General features: G+C 38.7%; 1 protein-coding gene across 1 annotated transcript in view; it reads right to left on the bottom strand.

The window, feature by feature from the left end:
* Positions 1-24,401, bottom strand: part of LOC124165102 (activating signal cointegrator 1 complex subunit 3) — a 73,348-nt gene that overhangs the window by 27,914 nt on the left and 21,033 nt on the right. The window contains exons 9-20 of the mRNA XM_046542391.1: positions 21,357-21,502; positions 20,800-21,000; positions 18,735-18,927; positions 17,308-17,420; positions 16,083-16,331; positions 12,995-13,242; positions 11,571-11,676; positions 11,136-11,360; positions 10,801-10,920; positions 10,584-10,698; positions 8,979-9,115; positions 8,635-8,811 (exon numbers count right to left, since the gene is read on the bottom strand). Of these exons, the coding sequence (XP_046398347.1) occupies positions 8,635-8,811; positions 8,979-9,115; positions 10,584-10,698; positions 10,801-10,920; positions 11,136-11,360; positions 11,571-11,676; positions 12,995-13,242; positions 16,083-16,331; positions 17,308-17,420; positions 18,735-18,927; positions 20,800-21,000; positions 21,357-21,502 (2,030 nt within the window). The remainder of the gene's footprint in view (positions 1-8,634; positions 8,812-8,978; positions 9,116-10,583; positions 10,699-10,800; positions 10,921-11,135; positions 11,361-11,570; positions 11,677-12,994; positions 13,243-16,082; positions 16,332-17,307; positions 17,421-18,734; positions 18,928-20,799; positions 21,001-21,356; positions 21,503-24,401) is intronic.

The following is a 24,401-nucleotide window of genomic DNA, read 5'->3' as shown; positions in this document are numbered from 1 at the left end:
TATATATATATACAAGGCACTGTTAACAAATTCAGTTCTTTGAATAAGGGTTTACAAGAATAAGTATAAGGCTTACTCATTATACATCTTACAGTGGAACCTCGTTAAAGCGAGTACGGGCTATAGCGACACCCCCGCTATTACGAGATATAGCCGATGCACCGTCAATTGACCCTATAATGAGCGTGTTAAAAAATTCGTTTTTACGAGACCCTTTCGGTGTTGGCTCTCGCCATAGCGAGGGTTTCACCGCCGGAAGACTTTCATCAATACTCCTTAACCTCTGTAATTGCTAGCGATCTGTTAGAAATGAAGTTAATGGAGTGCTCAGTATCAAATTTATGTGGTAAACTGTCGTTCGATAAATATAATGATTGACGAAACAATGCTTTGCATGATTTTTATTCAGTGCGGCGCTTGTGTTGTTGCCGAAAAAATAAGTAACTCCGTTCCGGGTTTCGGTCTCTTTATTGAGTAGCCAACAAGCAACTTTACACAGTCTGGCTTTACAGCAAAAATAACCCCCCGTCTGCCCCAAGACACGGCCTTTTATATCCGTCGCTCCCGCAGCTCCGCGACCTCGGCGCCCGCTGTCTATCCGGGGTTGTCATTAAATGGGGCCTCCGCGACGAACCCGCCACATCTCTCCTTCTGAAAAAACACTGAATAAAACAGGGAAAGGAACAGGGAAACGGGTCTAAGGAGTGTATCGTTGAGGGGGACGCACAAGTCGTCCGTATCTCGTCCTGAATACTCCCGTCTCTGGTGGGCTGTGGCTCTTCGCTGTAGACTCGAGGTCTGGAAAAAATGCTTCATAATCACTCGAAATACTCGGCTGCCGTTCAGCTAATGTCAGCGCCACCCGATTCCTCCTGATGACTCCACTACCCATCTCAATGAGATAGGACCGGGGATGGCCCGACTCTCCGACAACCGTTCCATACTCCCGACGATCTCTCACCCAAACGGTGGCTCCCGCAGGCAATAGGGGTAGTTCTTTCGTCCGGTGTCGTCGGTCGTAGTTCCTCTTCTGTCTCTCCGCGATGACCTTATTCTTATCCCGTAGGACCGTGAGGCTGGGCCATTTGGGATTCAACTTCGTAGGATGAAATGGCAAAGTCGTTCTCAGCTTACGTCCCATTAGTAGTTCCGCTGGGGAATACCCCGACTCCATGGGTGATGCACGGTATGCAAGAAACCCCAACCACGGGTCTCTTTCTTTCGCCAGTATGTTTTTTACCGTTTTCACCGCTGCTTCCGCTAGTCCATTACTCTTTGGGTAGTATGGACTGCTAGTTACGACCTCCATTCCGTATTTGTTCGCGAATTCCTGGAACTCTCTTCCTCCAAACGGTGGCCCATTGTCCGTTCGGACTACTTGTGGGATTCCGTGACGTGCGAATATTGATTTTATTTTCGCTATCACGTTCGTGGCCCGCGTATTTTCCAAATACGCGACTTCAGGGTATTTTGAAAAGTAGTCTACGATGACTAAGTACTCACGCCCTCTGCTATGAAAAATATCCATTCCCACCATCTGCCAGGGCCGTGCCGGTGTCTCCGTAGGTCTCAACGGCTCTACTCGCGATGGACGACGTTCGAGACATTCCAGGCACTTGCTTATCATTTCCAGTATTTGATGGGATGCTCCTGGCCACCACACCGACTGCTGCATCCGCCTCCGGCACTTTGAAATACCTAGATGACCTTCGTGGATACGGCTCATTATCTCTTTCCTCCATGATTCCGGGATGTAAACCCTGGTCCCCTTGACTAGTAGCCCGTCAAGGAGGGAAAGATTTGCTCGTTCGTGGTAGAAGCTGGTATCCTCCAACAGCAGTTTCTCTTTACGTGGCCAGCCTTCTTTCACATACTTAGTTATTCGTCGAGTTCTTTCATCTTCTCGTTGCGCTTTCAACACTTCCTTCATGAGTTTGTTGCTCATTGGTAAATCCGCTTTCACAGCTTCGACGTACAATTCCACGTCTTCATCGGTGAGAATATCGCCTTCTTTTGGGGTTTTGGAGATTGGTGATCGTGAGAGAGCATCTGGCGTATAAAATTTCTTTCCGGGAACATAAATTACCTCATAGTCGAAACGCATGAGGCGCATACGGAAACGCTGCACTCTGGCGGACAATTCGCTGAGGGCTTTTGTTCCCAATAGTGCCACGAGTGGTTTATGATCCGTACATAGAAGAAATTTCTTGCCTACTAAATAATTTGCTAATTTTTCACACGCCCAGGTAAGCGCTAATACCTCCTTTTCCAATTGGGCGTAGCGTCTTTCCGTATCTGTCAACGTCCGTGACGCAAAACATACCGCTCTCCAATCACCATCTGACTGCCGCTGCCCTAGTGTAGCACCCAATCCATATGACGATGAGTCGGCTAATACTCTTGTCGGTCGATTTGTCTCGTACATGGCTAATGATGGGGCACTAGTTAATCTTTGCTTGATTTCTTGGAAAGCTTTGGTGTGCGTAGCAGCCCATGGCAAAGGCTCTTTTTCCCTCATCAGCTCTCTCAACGGTTGGGTAACATCCGCCAAGTGAGGGAGAAATTTCAGATGATAATGCACAATTCCAAGAAATCGACGTATCTCTGCTACCGTTTCGGGCTGCGGCAATTTCTCTATTGCCGTAATTTTTTCAGGATCTGGCTTGATTCCATCCTCGGCCGATATGACATGCCCTAAGAATTTTGTCTCTGCGACCCGAAATCGGCATTTCTCGCGATTCAACGTGATCCCATTTTCTCTAAGACGCTGGAGGACGGCGTTCAATCTCACGTCGTGCTCCGGCTGCGTCGCTGCAAATACGAGTATGTCATCCATAACGTTGACTACTCCCTTTAACCCCGTCAATGCTTCAGACATTCGTCTTTGAAAATGCTCTCCAGCTGAAGATAATCCCATCGGCATCCGGTTAAAACAATACCTTCCAAAAGGGGTAATGAAAGTAGTCAGCGGACGGCATTCCCTCTCTAGTGGTATTTGGTAGTATCCTCTGCAAGAATCCAATTTTGTGAAAATTTTCGCTTCTGAAGCCTTCATCAGTGTTAGACATTCATCCACGGTTGGCAGTTCGTGCTGTTCTTTCCGAATGCATTTATTTAATTTAGTGAAATCTACACATATTCGAACTCCTCCGTCTGCTTTAGGCACTACTACCATGGGCGCGCACCACTCCGTCGGCTCTTCTACCGCCGTTATTATTCCTTCCCCCACCATTTTCTTGATTTCTTTCTAAACCTTATCTCTCAATGGCAAGGGCACTCTTCTCGGCGTAGATACCGCATAGGGCACGGCTTCATCCTTGATGCGAATGACGTAAGGTTTCGGCATTCTTCCTAGCCCACGAAAAAGTTCCTGGTAATTTTCTTCCGGATGGCCAGTTGTTATTTCTCGCAGCCAAGTCAAAATTCCCAGGGATGATATAGCTGGACGTCCCAAGAGCGCATCTTCAACTCCATTCACCACGAAAATCTCGTCCTCGTACACGCGATCCTTCCAACGTAGAAGTGACCGGAATTTTCCTTTGGCCTGCAATCTGCTTCGATTTGGGCCGCGGAGGAATGTTGTGGTGTTTTCGAGTTGTATTCCCTTCAACGTTTTAAATAATTCGGCGCCGATGACAGTGACATCCGCGCCTGTGTCGACTTTGAAGGGGATTTCTTGGTTACCGATGACGAGTGAGACCCTCCATGGTTCTTCTCCCGTCGAAATGCTTCCCAAAAAGAAATGGTCGTCTTCACCCGGTAGCCGCTTGTCAATTTCAGCAACCGCCTTCGTTCTGCAAACTGCTGCCCAATGTCCTTTCTTTTTACAAAGGGCGCACGCAGATTGACGCGCCGGACATCGTGCGAAAGCGTGCTGCGGCGTTTTCCCGCACCGTGGACATTTGCGACCACTCACCTTCATTTGGTCGGGTAGGGCGGCTGTTGACGTCGATGCCTTCTGGTGCCGTGGAGCCTTCTTCCGCACCACGTCCACCTCAGATCCTCGTGCCTGCGAGTGGACTGTTTTATCTTCCCCTGAGTTACTCCTTATCAGCGTCTGTTGCCTGTGCACGTCTTCTGCTTGCCTCGCCTTTGTAACGGCTCTCTCCAGCGTAAGCTCCGGATCCAATTGTAGGGCTTCGGACAACTTGGCGTTCCGTAAACCAACTACCAGACGGTCCCTCACCAATTCTTCACGCAGGGTGCCAAATTTACAGTTTTTAGCGAGAATATGCAGATTACGAACGAATTCTTCCACCGTTTCGGTCTCTCCTTGCAGTCGCTTGTTGAAACGGGCACGTTCGTAAATTATATTTACCTTCGGGACAAAATGCTCTTCAAACTTTCCAAACACGATACTGTACTTCTTTTCTTCTTCCGCCGATAGGTTGAAGGATGATAGTATATCGTCCGCGTCGTCACCCATTGCATAAATCAATGCGTCGACTTGCTCATCTTCTGGCTTTTTGGCGAGTCCAGAAGCTCGTCTGTACCTCTCGAACCGTCGACTCCATCTTGGCCAATCTTCCGCCACGAAGGAAAACTGCTGGGGTATGGACCAGGTAGGACGGTCTCCTATCCCTTCGACTTGCTTATTCGACATAATAACACACCTGACACCATGTGTTGTTGCCGAAAAAATAAGTAACTCCGTTCCGGGTTTCGGTCTCTTTATTGAGTAGCCAACAAGCAACTTTACACAGTCTGGCTTTACAGCAAAAATAACCCCCCGTCTGCCCCAAGACACGGCCTTTTATATCCGTCGCTCCCGCAGCTCCGCGACCTCGGCGCCCGCTGTCTATCCGGGGTTGTCATTAAATGGGGCCTCCGCGACGAACCCGCCACAGCGCTTATAAATTGTTTGAATAGTTAGTCGTTATTTGGGTAAGGGAATTTAGTGATGCAAAAAAACATCGCCTTTTGTCTGGATTTATGCTTACGTTTATCGGATAGATGTTTATCTGTCGCCGCACCACTCCTGTTCCTGTATATCTGTTCGCAACAGGTATATTGGCTATTATTTGCTCCACCTCCGGTAAAGCGACAATTCGTTATAGCGAGTGTTTATTAGTGCACCGTGGGGTGTCGTTATATCGAGGTTTCACTGTATAATCTTTTTTTGCATCTTCAAAATTGTATCTAATAGCGTTACATTTGATCCCCAGAATACAATACCATAAGTCACTCTACTTATAAAGTTGCAATGGTAAACTGACATCATCGCCTTGTGAGGTAAGGATGCTTTTAGGAACCTCACACTATACAGTACTCGGGACAATTTCGAACACAAGTCTTTTACATGGAAGGACCAGTTCCCAGTATTTTCAATTTGTAGCCCTAAGAATTTACAAGTTTTAGTTAGACTCAGTGTATGGTTGTTCAGTGTCAATGTTCCAAAATCTTTGGAATGATTCGGGTTAAACAGCATAGACTGAGTTTTTGCACTGTTTAATTTTAATTTGTTGGAAAGACACCAATTCCAGACTAAATCTAATATATGCTGACCATAGTGATGCACTTCATTGATGTCATTAGCTGAAATTAGGAAGTTTGTGTCATCTGCAAAGAGGACTGGTTTGACATGGATGCTATTAACAATCAAGGGCAAGTCGTTAATGAATATCAGGAAGAGTAGAGGACCCAAGATGCTACCTTGAGGGACACCTGACGTTATCTTGTTTTGGTTTGATTTACATAGTGTGTCACTAAGTCTCATTTCAACACATTGCATTCTATTGCTAAGGTATGATTTTAGCCACTCCAGTGCGACTCCTCTGATTCCATTTTGGTGACACTTGTTTATGAGTATGGAGTGATTAACCATATCAAATGCACAAGAGAAATCAAAAAATAATAATGCTAAGGGATATGGAATACGGGAGGTGCGGGTGCCCTCCCAGAAATTTTTTTTAGATAAATGGTTCAAAATGGCGAGTTTTGTGACTTTTTGAGGGGTATTTTATTAACCCTTACACAATTCTATAAGTAATATTAATACAATTTAGTAAAATGGATTAAATTTTAAAATATCTCTGAGTTCTAGGGTTTTTTCCCCAAAACCCCATGCTGCACCACTGCTTTCATCAATAGATTAGAACCACAGCTACCACTGATGCACCTTGTACATAATCCTCCTATTCATCCTCTTATTTATTCTATTTTTTCTCAAATTTATAGATATATTTGTGATAAAATTCTTTCCAGAAAGTTTTGATTTCAGTATGTTTCGACCAGTTCATTCCTATGACCATTGAGAGTCAACCAATAAACAAAGTAAAGAAGGTATTTTACTTGATTTCCAATTGACAAAAATAACATGAAAACAGGTATACAGTAGAACCCTGATTTAAGGTTTTTCAGCGGGGACAAAATTTAAAACACTAATTGCGGAAAAACACTAAATGAGGACCTGCCATTTTTTTCAGGTTTTAGGGTCTGTAATGATTGAAATGGCTTTGTATGAATAGAAAATATTATTTTAAGTAACTTAAAGGTGTTGCATGCAGCAAAAAATTCATTGATTAAGTGTTCTCTGTCCAATGAAGGTTGGATAATACTTTCCAGAAATCAGCTAAAAAAATGGGTTGTAAAAATAAGTAATGGGAGGATGACAATTGTTTTAATGAAATATTTTAAGAAAATTATAATAAATATCAACTTAAAAGAATTCCCACACAGATTATTATTATGGACGTTAGTGATTCCATTTTTATGCATATTTCAGTGGTCTCGATGAAATTTAGAATTTTTTCTGTAAAAGTGACATGTAGGTGACTATAGCATTTCTAATGTAATAAGAAAAGGTGTAAGTAGGTACTCGAAAAATCGTCATTGCATCAATATAGATGAGTGAAATAAAGGGACAGCAGAAGATTGCTAATCCCGAATTCTAAACTACCGAATATCTGGCAAAAGGGAGGTTTTTTGGAATTTTTCCAACTTAACGTTTTCTGTTGCCTCGGGGAAATGAGGGATTTATGAGACTTTAAAAAGCCTCGAGGTTATCCAAAAAAGGAGAATCTTATTTCTAGTATGCGTACAAGTCGATGGTGATTCAACTCGATGATGACACATGATTCGTTGTCATATATCCGCGACCCCATGCAGGTCGAATGGAGCCGGGAGAAGTTACTTATGCGGCACGCTGATCACCTTGACTCTGAGTCACCTTGTTTCTCGACAGCTTTTAATAAAATTTGGTTGGACCTTGAATAACGATTAGCTAAACTCTGTTAAAAGAAAAGGTTTAATCTTCAACAGAACTGGATTTCATCTGAAAAATTGTCAGTGTCTCTGGAGTTTGGCAATTTCGTCAGGGTTGTGATGTCGAAGTCAACCACCAAGGGATACCTGCCGGATTTTCGTATTTTTCCGCGCTTATCTATTTTACCGAGAGTATGCGGTAATTTTTTTTTCCAGCATGAGCGATTTATTTAGAGTCATGGACCGTGATAGTTCGTCAAAACTCCGATTGTCATTCTCTTTTGACATAAATTAGGACCAGATAAATGTCTTTGAATCGACAGCGATGTCAACCAGCTGCATGTCGTTAAATGGGATCCGGGATATCTAAATTACAATGTAAAATAATGTTGTTCCGTAAGGAAAGAATGCTCTCACTCACGATCATGACAGGGGAAACACTTCCTTGGTTCTTTCGCTGTTCCTCTGTGGAAACTGACCTTGGAATGGATTATAGAAAGAATCTTCTAGTGAACTGCGCAAATGATATTGGGCCTCCTCTTTTGAAAAGTGAAAGTAGCCGACTGCAAAAATATTGGGCTAACATTGGACTGCCCGTAGGGAGTAGAGTTGAAAGGGGCATAAGCCATCAATTGAAAACATTACGAGAAAACCATTATTGTAGCGGCCCTCGGAGGATAACTCGCGTCATCAGTCGTCACATATCATCGAATTCAAGTTCAAGAAGTGAAGGATAAGGTAGTTTGAGGTTATTAAGGGATGACTTTGCTCCATTAGATCGGATCTGATACAAAAAGTGCCTGGTGTTTGGATCAGAAGGGGAGCGAAACATTACAAGAAGACCCAGTCAGCTTGCGAGTTTAAGGTCCCAGCGCTGCGTTCGCTGAAGAAAGCAGTTGATGAAGCGTTCCTCGGTAGATTCTATCGACTCTTGGTAAACTTTCATGAGACTCTTCTTGTTGATGAGCAGAAATTCGAAGATTTGGATAATCATTTGCATGAACCGTCATGAAAAAACATTAAATCGGGCAAAAAAAATCTTAGACGGGAAAATTTTTTACGACCATAAATGCGGAAAAACGCAAAATGCGGAAGCACTAAAAACGGATAATTTTTACATTGTCCTAATAGGGAATGAATCGGGACCCAAAAAAATAAACGCTAAATGTGAAGTCGTTAAATCCGGATCCGACTGTACTTTATGAAATAATACTTAATAAATAATAATTCTATGAACGCTGTATTTGAAAAGAGCAACTATAATTAAAACCTTGCCTGTATCATCATGCCAAGATCAAAAAAGTCAAGTGCCATTATGTACCAAACAAATCTCTACAGGGGCAAAAGCAGTTCTAAAGATGCCCTTAATTGAAACCAGGGATGCTTATTATAATTATTTTACAGTTAAAGTTTACTAATTTGAATGATTACCTGAGAAATGTATGATGTGTCTGACATGAGAGAAAATGACTGTATCCTTCCTCTTGACAGATATGTTTGCAGGAGGATATTAACTTTACCATGGATGTTCTCACTACCTCCAGCAACAGGTACTTCACAATTTTCTCTCGTTAGGTCATCCAACTCAGTCAGTTCATCATCACGGACCTAAATACAAAAATAATGAATTATTCATCTGGCCATCTTAACACTCAAAAATGAATTAAATAAATTCAAAGGTAACCTCACCACCCGGCGAGCAAATGAAAAGAAAACAAAAAAGAGAAAATGTGTCAAAATATTCCATATTTCAGAAAAAGGAGATGAAATGTTACCTTTAGCTGCTCAAATTCCTGAGCTTGAGAAACCATGGACAGAATATCACGATCTGTCATAATTGGCTTCATTAAATCGTTGAAAATTTCCACAGTATCATATTTAATATAAAAATGGCTAGCAGTTCTTCCAAGGTCTGAAGAAAAAGCAAAGGAAATGAAAAGGAAAGTTAGTTCCAAACGTAGATTATGGACTATTGATTGATTTTGTTTAAGTCATTATGGATGGCTGAAAAAGTAATTCAACACAAAAAAAAATAATACGGAAAAAAGCTTTCTATTAACCGCCATAGCAAAAAAAATGAAGGAAACTGAACCTGAAAAAATGCCATGATAAGGTAACCATTTTTTTGCACTTAAATGTCTTGCCTGGTAGGTATTACACAACACTAAGGCTCTTAAAAGTAGAATACTTTTAATGACACACACATTGAATTGCATTAATGATGACGATTAATGAATCACACATGATGCATTATTGAGTTTAATGTAAATAATATTGTAAAAATATGAAGGGTGAAAAGACGTAGGTTACACTAAAAAAGTACAGTATAACGCTAAACAAATGAATAAAAAATGGGAATTGGGGAAAATATCCTATTTGTATAAAAGTAATTAGTTAAATGGAAATGAACCAGAATTTGTTAAGTCACTTATGGGGGAACTATACCCTGAGTCCTCGTTCTACGTCACCCCGTTTAACGTCATTTCGCGATAACATCACGAAAATTTTGAGACAGTCACTCGTTTATCGCACCTTCGCTTCGCGATACAATACAGTCAGTCTAAACAAAGTGTAAAACGGTGTGTTTATTCTTAACTGCGATTACGGTTATAGCAAAAATTTCTGCAAAATGAATTCATACGTAGGTGCGCAAGGTTTTACTTGGCACAACGGTTTTCAGGAACCTAAAAGTGATTTCAAGGCATTTTTCCGTGTAGAACTTGGAGTTTTTGTCGTCACTTTTTTGCCGAGTTCACAATAATTTTGGTTCCTGTAACTGCGACGATGTTTCAGCAATGATGATGCCCAGGCGACGCTCGCCCGGGCGACCACCATTGCGAAGCCGAAATGCAAATGCTGGAACATACAAAAATGGAGGATTTACGTCACTGCTGCTATTGTCGTCGATGAAGACAGGAACTCGTATTTATGCGATAGTTTGGCATTCCTACCGTAAAAAATGCCCCACATATGATACGCTTACATTTTTTTCGTGTAGGAATTGTGAGGTCTAGGAGCCGATATTCACTTTTCACATTATTTCTTATGGGATATAATGCTTCGATTAACATAATTTCGTTTATCGTCACATTTTTCAGGAACGGTAAGTGACGTTAAACGAGGACTCACTGTAGTTGTATTGCTGATCTGAGGGTCCTAGGTTCAAGTCCAGTTGAAGCCTTCAGACAGTCCAAATCAAAACCTTCGCAGTGCGAGGCGGTCTACGGCAGAAAGGAACACACCCCTATAAACTACGTGAAATTCACATGCCTATGGCTTAATCTGGACTGATATTTACCCTTCCCTATCCAAACCATACTATTTAAGCATTAAGCAAGTAAGGGCATTAAAAAGGATATCAATTAGATCCTTGTAATTACCTGTAATATTTAAATCACCAGTTCTTTCATTGAAGCGTATCATGTGAGCTTTATCTAAAGCTCTGGCAGCATTTTGAATGAACTCTCTACATTTTTTCTCTAACGTGGGATCCTCCTGTAAAGAAGACAAAGAGAAAGAAATGCATAACATTTTCCTGACAGGTAAAAGAAAAGTATATGCAAGAAGTATATGAAAAACGGAAGAATTTCGACTTACCAAAACGTCATTATAGTTGATCCCGTAAACCTGAGGATTTATTTTCATTCTTTCATACAAATATGTATAGCTCAGCCATTCTACCGCCTCATCCAAATTACTAATTGTCCCAAGGGCTACCTATAACATAATGAAAATATAGATGAAAATATAATACACCACGCAAGAGAGATTTTCAGTGAAACACAAAATATTTTTTCTCATATATAAGGAGCCCCCATAGTAAGAAATTTCATCATAATTTAGATAAAACATTTTGATTTTAAAAAATATTTACAGTCATTACTACTATTCCCCAAAATAGTGGGAAACAACAAATTTACATCCAATCTTACCTCCGCATTAAGATTGTCAGCAAGAGATGCCAGGAAGTTACTTTCAATAGGGAACTGATTGGTCAGTAGTGAAAGGTAGTGACTCAGTTTATCATGTGATGTAATAATAGTTCCATGACCTGAGCTATCAAACTGAGGTCGTCCAGCACGCCCAAAAATTTGCAGGACATCAAGAATACCAAGATCAACAAAAGAACCATGCTTAGCATCATATATTGATGTACCCTGCAGAAAGAAAAAAATAGTGAGTAGAATTAATATATACTAAACAATACGAAAAAACTCAGTTCTCTACTTTATGCATGAAACTTTTTAACTGTAGAATGCTTTTAATGCTGGTACTAAATCATAAAATGAAATGTTTAATAAATGACCATGAAATATCTGTATGAATACCGATCAATAATAACATTAAAAGCTCCAAAATAAACTTACCTTGATCACAACAGCATGAGCTGGTAAATTAACACCCCAAGCTAAGGTAGATGTGCAAACAAGAACTTTGATGTAACCTTCTTGGAAGTATTTTTCAACCAATGACCTGCAAAATACCAATGGAAAACAGGTGTTTAAAACTTAATGATACTTCATCATACAGGCCATAAAGTTCTTTTCTCAGTTTATTATACCATAAGGCATAGAAATAAAATAATCATACTAGAATTCATAGAAAAAAATCATTATTAATTTACATTCTATTTAAAAGAAAATAGAACACATACAGTATTATTACCAACTAAAAGTAGACCTAAAACAATGACAAATGAAACTAATAAAATTACAAATCGAACAGTAACAAAAGAACAAACTGATAAATTTGCCACATCCTGAGTATTCAGTAACTTAATGATTAATATCAGTTAAATGAGTAGTCCCAAGTAAACAAAATTTTTAATTGATAGAGAAAAGGGTTCAATTTCAGTAGGGTAGAAAGACAGTAGAAAAGAGAATCTTCAGTAAGTGATAATCTACAAGTTGGCATGTGGAGTAGAGAGTTCGAACAGGTGAGGCTGGAAAGTACTATTATCTATAACTACATATCTACTCACGAGTAACATATCTTAATCTAACATCAGGTACTGAAAAGAGTGATAATAAATATCTCATGAGAGGTATTTAACACTAATGCATGCAATGTAGGTCCGAAGATTTTCGCAGCGTTGATTAGATGATCTCTGGGTTTTCACCGCGCCCGTTTTTCGCTGACTACAATGTCAGCAAAACTGTTGTCGCAAAAACACAATGGACGCAGTGAAAACCCGAGTAGAATGCAGAGATCAACTAATGCATGCAGCCCTTAGATAGTGATTGGCAGTGAATTCTGAATCTTAATCTCTTCTTCAATGAACAAGAATATCAAAGCCGAAAATCATTTTGTACATCCAAATCTTCCTTAAATGAGTTTTTATGGAGAGTAATTACTTAATGCTTACTTCCAAACATTTCAATATGCTTGGCACTCCATCCATTATCTAACTTTATACACCAAGTATTCTCCCACTACTTCGATGTATGTAAAACAGGATTATTTGCATAATAACTATCCAAATGAATCAAAAAAATCTGTAATACCTGAAATCAGAAGGACTACACTAGAACACTGGAAATTCAGTACATCTCTTATATCTTTTATAAAAAATAAGTTTAAAAATAATATACTTCCTTCCCTCTCTGCATCATCGTACAACATTATCCCATCATAAAAGCAATTGCTTTCAGAATAATACTGACCAAATAAAGATACATTTTTTTAGATGCGTCGTAGGTCACAGACACAACGAAACCTTTTAAAGTTTGATTGGATAAAAATTAGACAAAACCAAAGACACACATGTCTAACATTTCCTGTCTCCACAAACCTGTCAGAACGTAGCATTCCTGCATGATGGATAGCAAATCCAGACGCAAATAGTTCAACCAACTGCTTGTTCCGAGATTTGCTGATTGTTTTGAGAGCCATACCATAGCCTGAAGATGAATTAGATGCAGCATTTGAGTCTCCACCTTGATGCTCAAAAGCTCCTAGCTGACCTTTCTGCTGAGCAGATTCTCTCAAAACCATAGCTGTTCTGACGGTGGCATTTCTAGCATGGACAAATACCATCACCTGTCAAATTGAGAGAAGGATCACTATTGAAACATAAAATTAGGGATGAGTCGATTCCAAATGTCGACTCTCGATTCCACCGATTCTCGGGCACGGAATCGGAATCGAGAATCGATCGCCTAAAGTCGATTCTGATTCCATCGATTCCAGGAAGATAAATGTTTTGAGCATAGACTATAAGTTTGGGGCATAAATGCTGCTACACACCTAAGCGGCCGCGGTGTCAGCCTTGCCCGTGCGGAGGATACGCCCCGCACGCGGGTGCTGCGACGAACATACCTAAGCGGCCTCGGAAACATTAAAATGTCGGCAAGAGCGACAAACCGACGAACCCTGAAATACCTCGTGTCCATGAGCAACTCTCAGAGAAAAAAAATTGGAAACCACGGGATAGGGAAGCAACGCATGCGTTTTCCGTACTTTTATTAACCGCTGGTCACGGCAAATCAAATTGTTACGATTATGAATCACATTCGGAGAATTCATCTGGACCACCAATTTTAAAGTATAATAGATCGAAATATATTTTTTTACTTTCGAATGATATTTGAAGACTGATGATAATAAAAACGTGCAGAGAGCGAGTTTTTCTGTGAAAAAAGTTTCTTATAAATACGTGCTGAGAGCGGTTTTTTTATATAAGTAACTTTTTTAGACTAACACGCGCCTGCGTCAATAATAAAAAAATTAGACACATTCGCGTTTGTATAGCCCAGTTTCATCAATGCAACCCTTGAGGAAGTTAATACTTGCTTGGCATAAGCCGCCGCGGCTTCCGGGCAGACTCGACAGGTTGCGTTCGGCCGCCACCGCACACCCGCCAGGCTGCTCTGGTATGTATCGACGCCATGAACGCTACATTATTGTTTAGCCACCGCGGCCAAACGAGAATGTAGCCACCGCGGCTATTGTTATTTTTAGGGATGGTCGGATCGGATACCTCGGATCCGAATACCCGCGGATATTGCCCTTCATCGGATCCAAAGTCGCGGAAGACATCGGATCTGGATCGGAAATTTTAAATAATAGCTTCAGTGAATGTAACGCCCCATAAGAGTGGAAAGATTTCCGATTCTCTCTTCGAATGCGCCGTCGCATGCGATTCTTGTCCTACTCATGAACTGTTTTGTTTGAAAGCTCTCGCAGAGGTTGCAAGTAGAATTTCAGCCGTGGCCAGGATTTTCAGCATTTCAAAAGTAACTATGTCGCAGATTTCAGAAAACCACCCTCGGCCGTCCATCAGCCCGTGCCTCTGTTGTTTTTTTTCGCATCCGAAATCACACGGACCAAAAATCATTGTCTTCTAAGGAAAATATCAAATCACACGAAAACAATTGAAGCGTGTTTCATCCCTACCTCGTCTCACCAACTGACCTTTTTTGGCCTACCTGCTTCAATTCTCCGTTTCTAGACTACAAATGCTAGGAGAGTGACTTTCTGGGAAAGTGTTAAAATTAGTTTAAAACCCATTATTAAGTGCCCGGTTTTTTCAACAATTTTCCCCCCTGGTTTTGGATCCCCCCCCCCAATTGAAATTCCTAGCTACGCCACTGCTCCTTCCCCTCCACCTCTCCTTTACACGCTTTTGCTGCCCACTCCTTCCTCATGCTGAGCGGTTGAGCACCTCGTCGCACGTGACGTTATTACCGTTTTAAATACTTTTAATTGTGTTGCTGATTGCGCAGTTTCAATTTAATTTAATGATGCACCAATAAAAATGTCTTTCATAGTGTATAAGCATTTCCATTAACAGGAGAACCAATGAATGCAGTGTGCGTGCACTATGGCGTAAATTATTGCGAGGATGTGCTAAATCCACCTCACCATACTGAAGCATTTTCGGATGAAACACAAGTCCGTATGCGATGAGAAGGTAAAATTCGGGGGAAACGCGTGTGAGGAAAATTTGAATTCAGTCGATAGCAGGGTGGTAGCCAGGAATTTTGTTAAGGGGGGGTCCAAAACCAGGGGGGAAAATTTTTAAACAACAGGGTACAAAGGAGAGGTTTTCAAACTAATATTAACGCCCTTCATAATAGAAAAAACTTCATTTTTCAGAGATTCATTTTTTTTCATTTTTGTAAATTCATGATTTTTAATATTTTGTTTCCTTTTATGAAGGAAAGTAATTGTGTTTTTATATTTTGGGGGGTCCTCTCGCTACGCTACTAGTCAGTGGTTCATCCTAAGATTTTTCCTATTTTCATTTCCAAACCCAAGCGTTACAGTTTAGGCCCTGAGTATGTAAAGATGTTTTTAAAAAACAACTTGAAAGCCCATAAAATAATTTTTAATTTATAAAAATATAAAAATGTGTATGAAAATCTAAAAAGCATTCCATTGATTGTATGTACCCACAATAAACTTGAATAATGACTTTGTTTAATGGCAGGAATTCGAAAATGCATTTGGAATCGAAAATATCCGATTCGAAAGATCTGGCTCCAAAAATCTTGGATCTGTCCATCCCTAGTTATTTTATTCCATTCAATTCTTAAATTTTAATGACAGCAATACCACAGATAAATCAAAATCCCACCTGTTATAAGGAGTAAGAATCGATGGAATCGAGAATCGGGAATCGATTTGAAGGAATCGAAATTGGAATCGGAATCGAAAAAAAGTGGAATCGACTCATCCCTACATAAAATATTATTTCTTTGAGTCAAATGAATAAAAATTCAGTTTTTTTTAAGAGCCAGATACGCTCACAATTTTGCCATGTCAGTAAATATCATTCTTGATTTACAATGTATCATCACTACAATTATCATGGCAAAGTACATTTCAGAAAAACTCAATATCAGAAAAAAAGAAAATAAATTTTAACAAATTCATACCTGATGACCTTTCTGGACCATTTCAACAACTTTATCATAGCAAACAGAGTCCATATCCTGCATTTGCTGAAGGGGCTTGATCGACTTGATGCCAATGAATGTTGTTCCCAGAGGCACTGGACGAAATCTAGCATCAAAGTAAAACAGACCCATGTATGGATTTACCCGCAGAAACCGAGCAACATCTAAGTAATTTGGCAAAGTGGCAGACAATCCAACAATGCGGATCATACTCTGAGATGACTCCACCTACAATAGAAAGTAGACGGAATTGAGCAAATATGTGCACACCGGCCACACAAATATAATATTATGTATTTATAAAATAATATTTTCATTTTAAAAATTACAACATGAAAGTTACATGACTATACTACATTCACAATGTAGGATAAGAAATGACAAGAGTGGAAATGTATTGTCCAAGTAATAATAATAATAATTTTTATTGTTCCTAGAGATCACATGTACCGGTATCATTGGAAGTAGTAAAAAATAATAAAATAAATAAAAATGGTACAATAAGTATAGGAAGTATTGGAATATTTACAATTTTTACAGTTTAAAGGAAAAGTTACAATTTTTTGTGGCTGATGGACAAAGATCACTCAGAGCCCAATATAAAATCCTTCAGGATATAGTATTTGTTTCCCAGTAAATACTTCTTCAGAGCGCTCTTTGGTACAGGTGGAAGACATTTGAAAGTATAAATCAGATTGAAGTGAATAATGGAGAGTAATCGATAAGAATTAGCATAGAAAAGATAACTGCTAAAAAGCACTCCATTTTTGCAGGAGAATCAAATTAAATAATAAGCTGAGTTAAATGGTACAGAGTTAACCCATAAACAACAATTTTCTCAATTTAGTGTTAGGCATTTATCAGCCTTGATTCAAATGAGAACCAACTTCAGAGTAGCAGGCAATATTTTATGAAACTGTGTGACATAAAATACACAGATCACAATATGACTCTTTGGTACATGTGTTGTACTAATTTTTAATGGACAACCAGATATCTAAAACATAATTAGGAGGGACTCCTTTTCCAGAAAATACACGTTTTTCTCCAACATACACTCATGCTATACAAACCTGTAAACTCAGTAGTAACTAGGATCATCATATTAACAAAATCCAGAAATTATGAGATATAAATAGAGATTGGGAGAAATATAAAGAGAGATGCACATAATAGAATGAGACAAATAGCCTAAAATACCTACAAGCCTCAGAGTTCTAGCCACCAGGGCCTCTACCACAGGTCCTCTGTCACCATGAAGAAGATGAACTTCATCTATGATGAGCAACTTCACCAAACTTGTTAAAGCTACATCACCTGAAAAAATATCAATGAATTATGAACGGAAAAACTGAATCAAAAACACTTGGAGACAAAATAACATTGACAAAAAAGGAATCATCTGAAACCTCTACACCAATAATCTATACATAAAATTGGAATAACAATAAATGAAGGAATTTAAAAATCCCAATTATTTTTCTCTCCCATTGTGGTTTTAAATCAAAAGAGAATTCACATGCAGAAGAATGCTTTTAAAAAATACGCATCTGACTTCTGCATTAATATAACATTACCTAGCTGAAAGAGATAGCTCCATAAAAATAATATGCAATACCCATAAAAATGATTACGTGAGTAAATAAGATATAAGAGATTAATTTTATATTAATTATAGTAAAACACCAGATCATTCTTTGGGATCCTTACCACTGACAGGAGCAATAAAGTTCTTTGCTAATATCTACTCAACCAACTACAGATAATTTGTTTTCATAGGTCCTAATGTGGGTAGTTTAAAGTTCATCTTGATATAACATTATGCACCCTGCCACCAAAAAGAAATGAATAAATGATAAAAATGCTCTGAACTTAAATAAGCTTAGCCTCATTTTTATTTCTTTTTATTTTATAACTTTATCCTAATAATGAAGCTATTTAAAACCAATTTAGACATCAGTTGAACACTTGAAAAGCTATCACTCAGAGGGATGGAAAAAATGATCCCATAAATCAGGGATTAACACTTTGCGTGCCATGGGCGTAATATTACGTCCTGCTAATCCTTGCAAGGATTGCCATGGACGTAATACTACGTCTATTTATTTTATTGACTTTGTTTGCGTGAAGCTGTAATATTTTGCCCATGGTACTTTTCCAGTTTACTGCTTAGTGGTTCTGTTATTTCAAAAATCAACTGCTCTATGGAAAAAAGTTCTTTTAATGTCTTGAGGACAAAAAGTCCTCTATAGCTACCAGCACTCTTATCTCAGCCTACTTTGTGTGAAAATTCTTTGGAAGAAAGAGCTGTTCGTTGATGGTGCAGTGACCCTTTTTGTCATCCAGGATTTTGAATGATTCGCTAGGAACAATGCTTTTGTAAGATTTCCATGGTTTAAATAGTTCAAATTGAGCGTAATAAAAAATATATGCATTTTATGGCGGTACATCATTTGTTGCAACTTATTTTTCAAAAACAGTAGGTTTTCATTATTAATATATTTTTCATGCTAATGTTTAAAAAAATTGGCGAATTTAGTAAAAATGGCTGGGTTTTTCAGTAGGGCTTTAAAATTAGGGGCTGGCACTCAAAGTATTAACAAAGACAGGTCGAATATTAATTTCACAAACCTGTGGCCTTTCTTGTGACAACATCCCATTTCTCAGGAGTGGTAACAAGCATTTGTGTTTGCATAATTTCAGTCTTGGTTAGCTGCATATCTCCAGTAAGCTCTTTCACAGTTAATCCTAGAGGTCCAAGTCTACTTCCAAAGCTCCTAGTCATTTCAGCTGCCAATGCTTTCATCGGTGCAACATATACTATCTAAATGAATGGAAAGAAAAGAAAAACTATCAAATATGCAGTAACAGAAAAATCACCACAATCATTCTATTTAGGCTTCCTAATTCCTATATACTTTATTAACCTCTAATTTTGACAGAAACTATCACAGTCCATATCAAGTCCATGACTCTGCTTCCAAATAAACAAAAGACAACATGGTATACCAAAAATCAATTTTACAGAGTAGCTGAAAGTAATGAATACAATTGACCAAAGAGTAGGATGACTTTATCCGAATGACTATTGTTACATTTCATATAGGACTTCCGAATGACTATTGTTCCATTTGGTATATGACTTCCGAATGACTACTGTTCCATTCCATATATGCCTTCCAAATTTAAATTGGTGGTTGACACTTTTGCAAACAAATTTTTTCCATACAGTAGCCTCTCATTATTATGTGAGGTGATTTAAGCAATTTTTGGACCCCCTTCCTTACCCCTTAGTGAGATATCGCGAGATTGCGCTTGAATTCCTTCCCCTCCCTTTAATCTCATGTGAGATTGTTCAAAATGCATATTTTCAGGGTAAAGAATGCAATCTAGGTTTAATTGTGTTGTATTTATAAAAAAAAAACAATTTGTTTAATTGTTTTTATTAAAGATTAGTTACGACAAGTATTTAAGATTACTAGGATAACAATTTTACTCTTGCTTCTAGGGGAAAAAAATTATGTGGTACTTTCCAGGGCCCCCTCTCCCTCGTGTGATAGGGTGAGAATCAGCTTGACCTCCTCCCCCTACATGCCTCACATAATTAATAGATACCCCCTATTGGGAGTATATTAAAAAATTTCTTGCAATATTATTTTCTTTGTTATAATCATAGATGTACTGTGATTTAAGGTATGCGATATACAATAAAATAATACAAATTATTGACATCCATTGAATTCCAATGTAAGGTAGGGAAATTGCTCAGAGTGCTACTCCTTGTCCAAACAGCCATAATTCAAGGAATTTCATCAAAAATGCTATTTGTTCAGTTACTTATCCATTATGCACATAAATTTTGAATTAAATAAATGAAGATATCCTACTGGCTGGGAGGAATTCCACACCTCAGCAAAGATGAAAATTACAGTTAAACAATGAAAAATCAGGGAAAATGGATAATGATGACATAACAATTTTTGCCTCTGTTTCAATAAGGCAATCACTCAGTTCATTCAGCTGTGATGCACTTAATAATGCATAATTACTAACATATGTATAACATAAATTAGTATTACACGCTATAAGAACTGAATTTGCTCGCATAGAATAAGCACATGATAATTACTTTGCCTTCACCTACCACATACCTTGCTCTACCTCATTCTAAGTCAACATTGGATACTTTTTGCATTAGCATTGCTACAATAGTACTAAATCATTCCAAGATGAGCAGAGAATAACTTCTTCCATTTACTTCCACTTGAAATTCCCATTTTTTATTGCATGAAATCCCAAAGTACCTTCCATGAGCTGCTACTCAAGGGTATTTATTGGCATCATCAGCATCAACACTTTGGGGGGTACAAATGGGGATATATTAATTTTTTTATACAATTTAGGGGGGAAACAAAACTGACTTTTCAAATATTGGGGGGGGGATGCGTCCCCCATGTCCCCTTTGGTGGTGACGCCCGTGAGGGCACTTACAGTTTTTTGACTGGTTAAGGTGATCGAGATAGTTTAACACAAAAATATAATTCAAGCTAAAGAATTCCGTACAACACACAAAATTAGCATCCAATTAACTTAAGTCCATGTAAAACATGACTTCCCACTAACCATTACTCTCCCAACCAATTAAAAGTACATGGATACATGAAGAAATTACTATCCACTAGTCTTTCTTACTAACCTTGAACTGATCCTTTTTGATGACTCCATCCACAATAAATTGTCTAATTGCATACAAAATAGTAAGAAGAGCAACATTTGTTTTTCCTGCTCCAGTAGGTGCACATATTAATAAATTTTCATTTGTATGATAAGCAGCATCAAAAACAACAGATTGTATCCTGTTGAGAGATTTGATACCCTGGAATGCCATTTGTGCTATCTGAAACAAAAAAAGAGTATTGAAATGAAAGAGAAATAGATACACTTCTCATGTGACAAGATATCAATGGCTAAGTTCTTACAACAACTATCTCAAAATTTGGCCGATCTGAGTTAATATTGCAAATATTGTTAATAAAAAATAAAAATTCAAGCAAAAAACAACTCTTTGTTTGCAAATGTATGCTTAAATATTTTTCTGGTCTCCGGAAAAGTTGCTATTTTTGAGATACATGTTGTTAGAATTTTGCCATTGATATGGAGAGTCTGATACCAAAAATATCAGTTTTATTCAGCAAATACTTCACAAAGGCTATCAAGCCTAACATAGATAATACATATTATTAAGAAACAAACCTCATCCAAAGATGAGATTGGAACACGTTTACTGCCCACTTCCACTGGAGCTGAATCAGATACTGGAATCGTTACTTCTTCATAAACCTTGTTGTCACTTCTTTCCATATTTTCCGGAAGAACCAATTTTACACCAGCAATGTAACCTAAAGAAGAAAAAGATAAACATTTAAAAATAAAGATAAAACATCATAACCATGACTTTAAAAGTTAAGGTAATAAACCATTACATTTGAGAATAATGGTCCCATATGGCTTGCTAAATGTTACATTTTTAGTGTTAAGAAGTCAGGATAGGTGCAGCTAAGGAGGATACATCACCTTTTAGGCATACAAAAATTCATAAGCATGAAGAGCAAAAATGCTGTAAATAAACTTGAGCAAAATAAGATGAGACTTCCTTTTGAAACACATTTTATGATGTGATGATTTAAATACAGTAAAAGATTGATGATCTAGAAACTTAAATAATGGAATGATCAAAGCAATGGAAGGTTTTCTGGAGTTTTACAAAATTTCTATTTTTAAAGTTGCATCGCCGAAAATATGGTTATCTAAGTGATTCAATAGCTGTCTCAGAGCCTGGCTGTCTTTACACTACTCTCGAAAGAGCTAGTTGAATAATTTGCAGCTTTCTTGTGCAAAATAGTTCATTTCGTGACATAGGATATCAGTTTGGTGATTTTGCACAACAGAATTCACAGCATCAACATACTATATCTATTCCTTGAAATTTCCGGACTTAATTTAGAGAGGATTGCAAATGGGTTGAAGTTTACCTTGAGCTCACCGCACACCCAGAATTACTTAAAAGTAGAGATGAGTTGAATAGCAGATTTCTCGCATTTGAATATCGAATTCGAATATTAAATCATTGCTCGAATATTCAAATACCTCGAATTTCGAATACCTCGAATACTAGAATTGCCTAAAGCATATTATTTCTTTAAGCTTCTTATTTCTTGCTAAGTTTCTATTTCCCTTAATGAATGTATAAATATAAAGGTATACAGTGGAACCTCGATCTATAGTTTTTCAGGGGGGACGAAAAAAACGATAAATGCGGGAATGTTTGACTAGGTTGCCTATGCAGGAGGAAACCCAGCATTTTGGCGAGTAATTAAGATTTCCTTTTAAGGATTCAAACTGGAATTTAGCTGATTAATGGAATATTTTAATTTTATGGAAACAATTTCGGCTTATAGTTGATTCAACTAACTTCTCTTTCAAATATCCTAAGGGGACACACCACCTCGCGAAAAAATGATTGCATGCCATCTCGGCTTTTACACTGCTACGATGGATTTCTGTCTGATGTATATATTCTTATCTACCGAACTCCATTTCTGCGGCACGCCGATCTGATACTCGGCTTCATCCAACTTCCTATTTTCAACAGGTAGCTCGCTTTACTCCTACTGTCAAGTGCTAGCGGACAATCCGAGGTGTTATGCAAAATACACGCGCTTCTCCACGGGATTTTCTTCAATTATTTTCCGTCCATCTTTGGAAGTTCTCACGAGATAAGCAGATGAATTCGAATTACTAGCAGGGAGAAACCAAATATCCTGAGAAAATATCCCTTCGACTGTGACAATAGAGATTTATAGCATAACTCATAAATTGCTACTTGATATGTATATGTTTTCGAAAAAAAAACGCATCAACTTCCGAGAAGCTCAGTTGTGATGATATCGAATTTTGCCAGAATGCTCAGTCTCCGTCGTATTTTGACATTAATTTCTTTGCGTAAAATGCTTAAATAAACTCAGAAATACGTCGTGTTTGGTCTTATTCTTTTTGAAATTACGCGCACATTACTAATATTTCAATCCAATAAAGCTGTAATATCAATTGAAGAAAGTCATTGTTAGACACCTTTTGTGCTAATAGATGACTCATGCAGCGGTTGACCTCCACAGAAATGGGGAACATCGAAGCTGGTAGGCAAAAAAAAAGGTCAGAAAAGGGGGGGCCCGAAACACGTTTCGTTTCTATTGTTCTCGTGTAACTTGGTATTTTTTTGGAAGCTAATGTCTTCGTAATATGATCCCTGCCCGAGCTGTGACCTTTTTTTTATTTCAAAGAAGAGGAAGCCTCAGAGGGGGGCTAGTGCTGAATGGAGGGGGATACCGGATCTTGGGAAATGCACTAATGTAACTATCCCACAGTACTCATGCAGCAGTTGATCTCCAGAAATGGGGAACTTCGAAGCAGGTAGCCAGAAAAAGGTCAGTGGGTTAGGAAAGGGGGGAGGGCGTGACACACGTTTTTATTGTTCTCGTAACTTGATATTTTTTTCGAAGCTAAGGTCTTCGTAATACGATCTCTGCGCGAGCTGGGACCTTTTGTTTGATTTCGGAGAAGGGGAAAGGGTCAGAGTGGGTGAGGCGAGTGCTGAATGGAGGGGGATAGCGGATCGTGGGAAATGCCCTAAGGTTGCTATCCCACGGCACTGAGGTTCTCCTGGTGTGGGGAATCGGGGATATTCGGATTTTTTCACCCGACCATTTTCGGTTCCCCTCGTCGAACTCTTTTCGCCGCTCAAATCCGCGACTTTGATGTAATTCGTCAACTTGCGTAAAACGGCGCTGTGAGCACTAAACGACTGCAGTTCTCTACATTTTTCCGAGTCAACTACCAACGACGTGCGTGTGACAGTGTATGACGTGAAATTCAAAGTATTCGAGGTATTCGAGACAGTATCTTTAGCATAACTATTCGAGACCTCGAATATCGAATACTTTCTAGTATTCGAGGTATTCGAGTATTCGCGGATACTATTCGCACATCTCTACCCAAAAGTCAATATTTTTTCCTGACTTTTTTCATTTTTTTGAGGGGTTTCGTGAGGAAAACCTCGGATTATTTCCCCCGATCATTTTTGGTTCCCCACGTCAAATGATATCTTTTCACCACTCTAATCTGCAAATTTGATGTAGTTCGTCAACTTGCCTAAAACAGCGCTGCATGCACTAAACGACTATAGTCTTCTATGTTTTTCCGAGTCATCTACCAACAACGTGCATACGACAGTGTATGGCA

This window comes from Ischnura elegans, chromosome 9, assembly GCF_921293095.1.
Source record: "Ischnura elegans chromosome 9, ioIscEleg1.1, whole genome shotgun sequence".
Classification (NCBI taxonomy): Eukaryota; Metazoa; Arthropoda; class Insecta; order Odonata; family Coenagrionidae; genus Ischnura; species Ischnura elegans.
The sequence above is the reverse complement of the archived record's forward strand: the minus strand, read 5'-3'. Positions and strand labels throughout refer to the sequence as shown.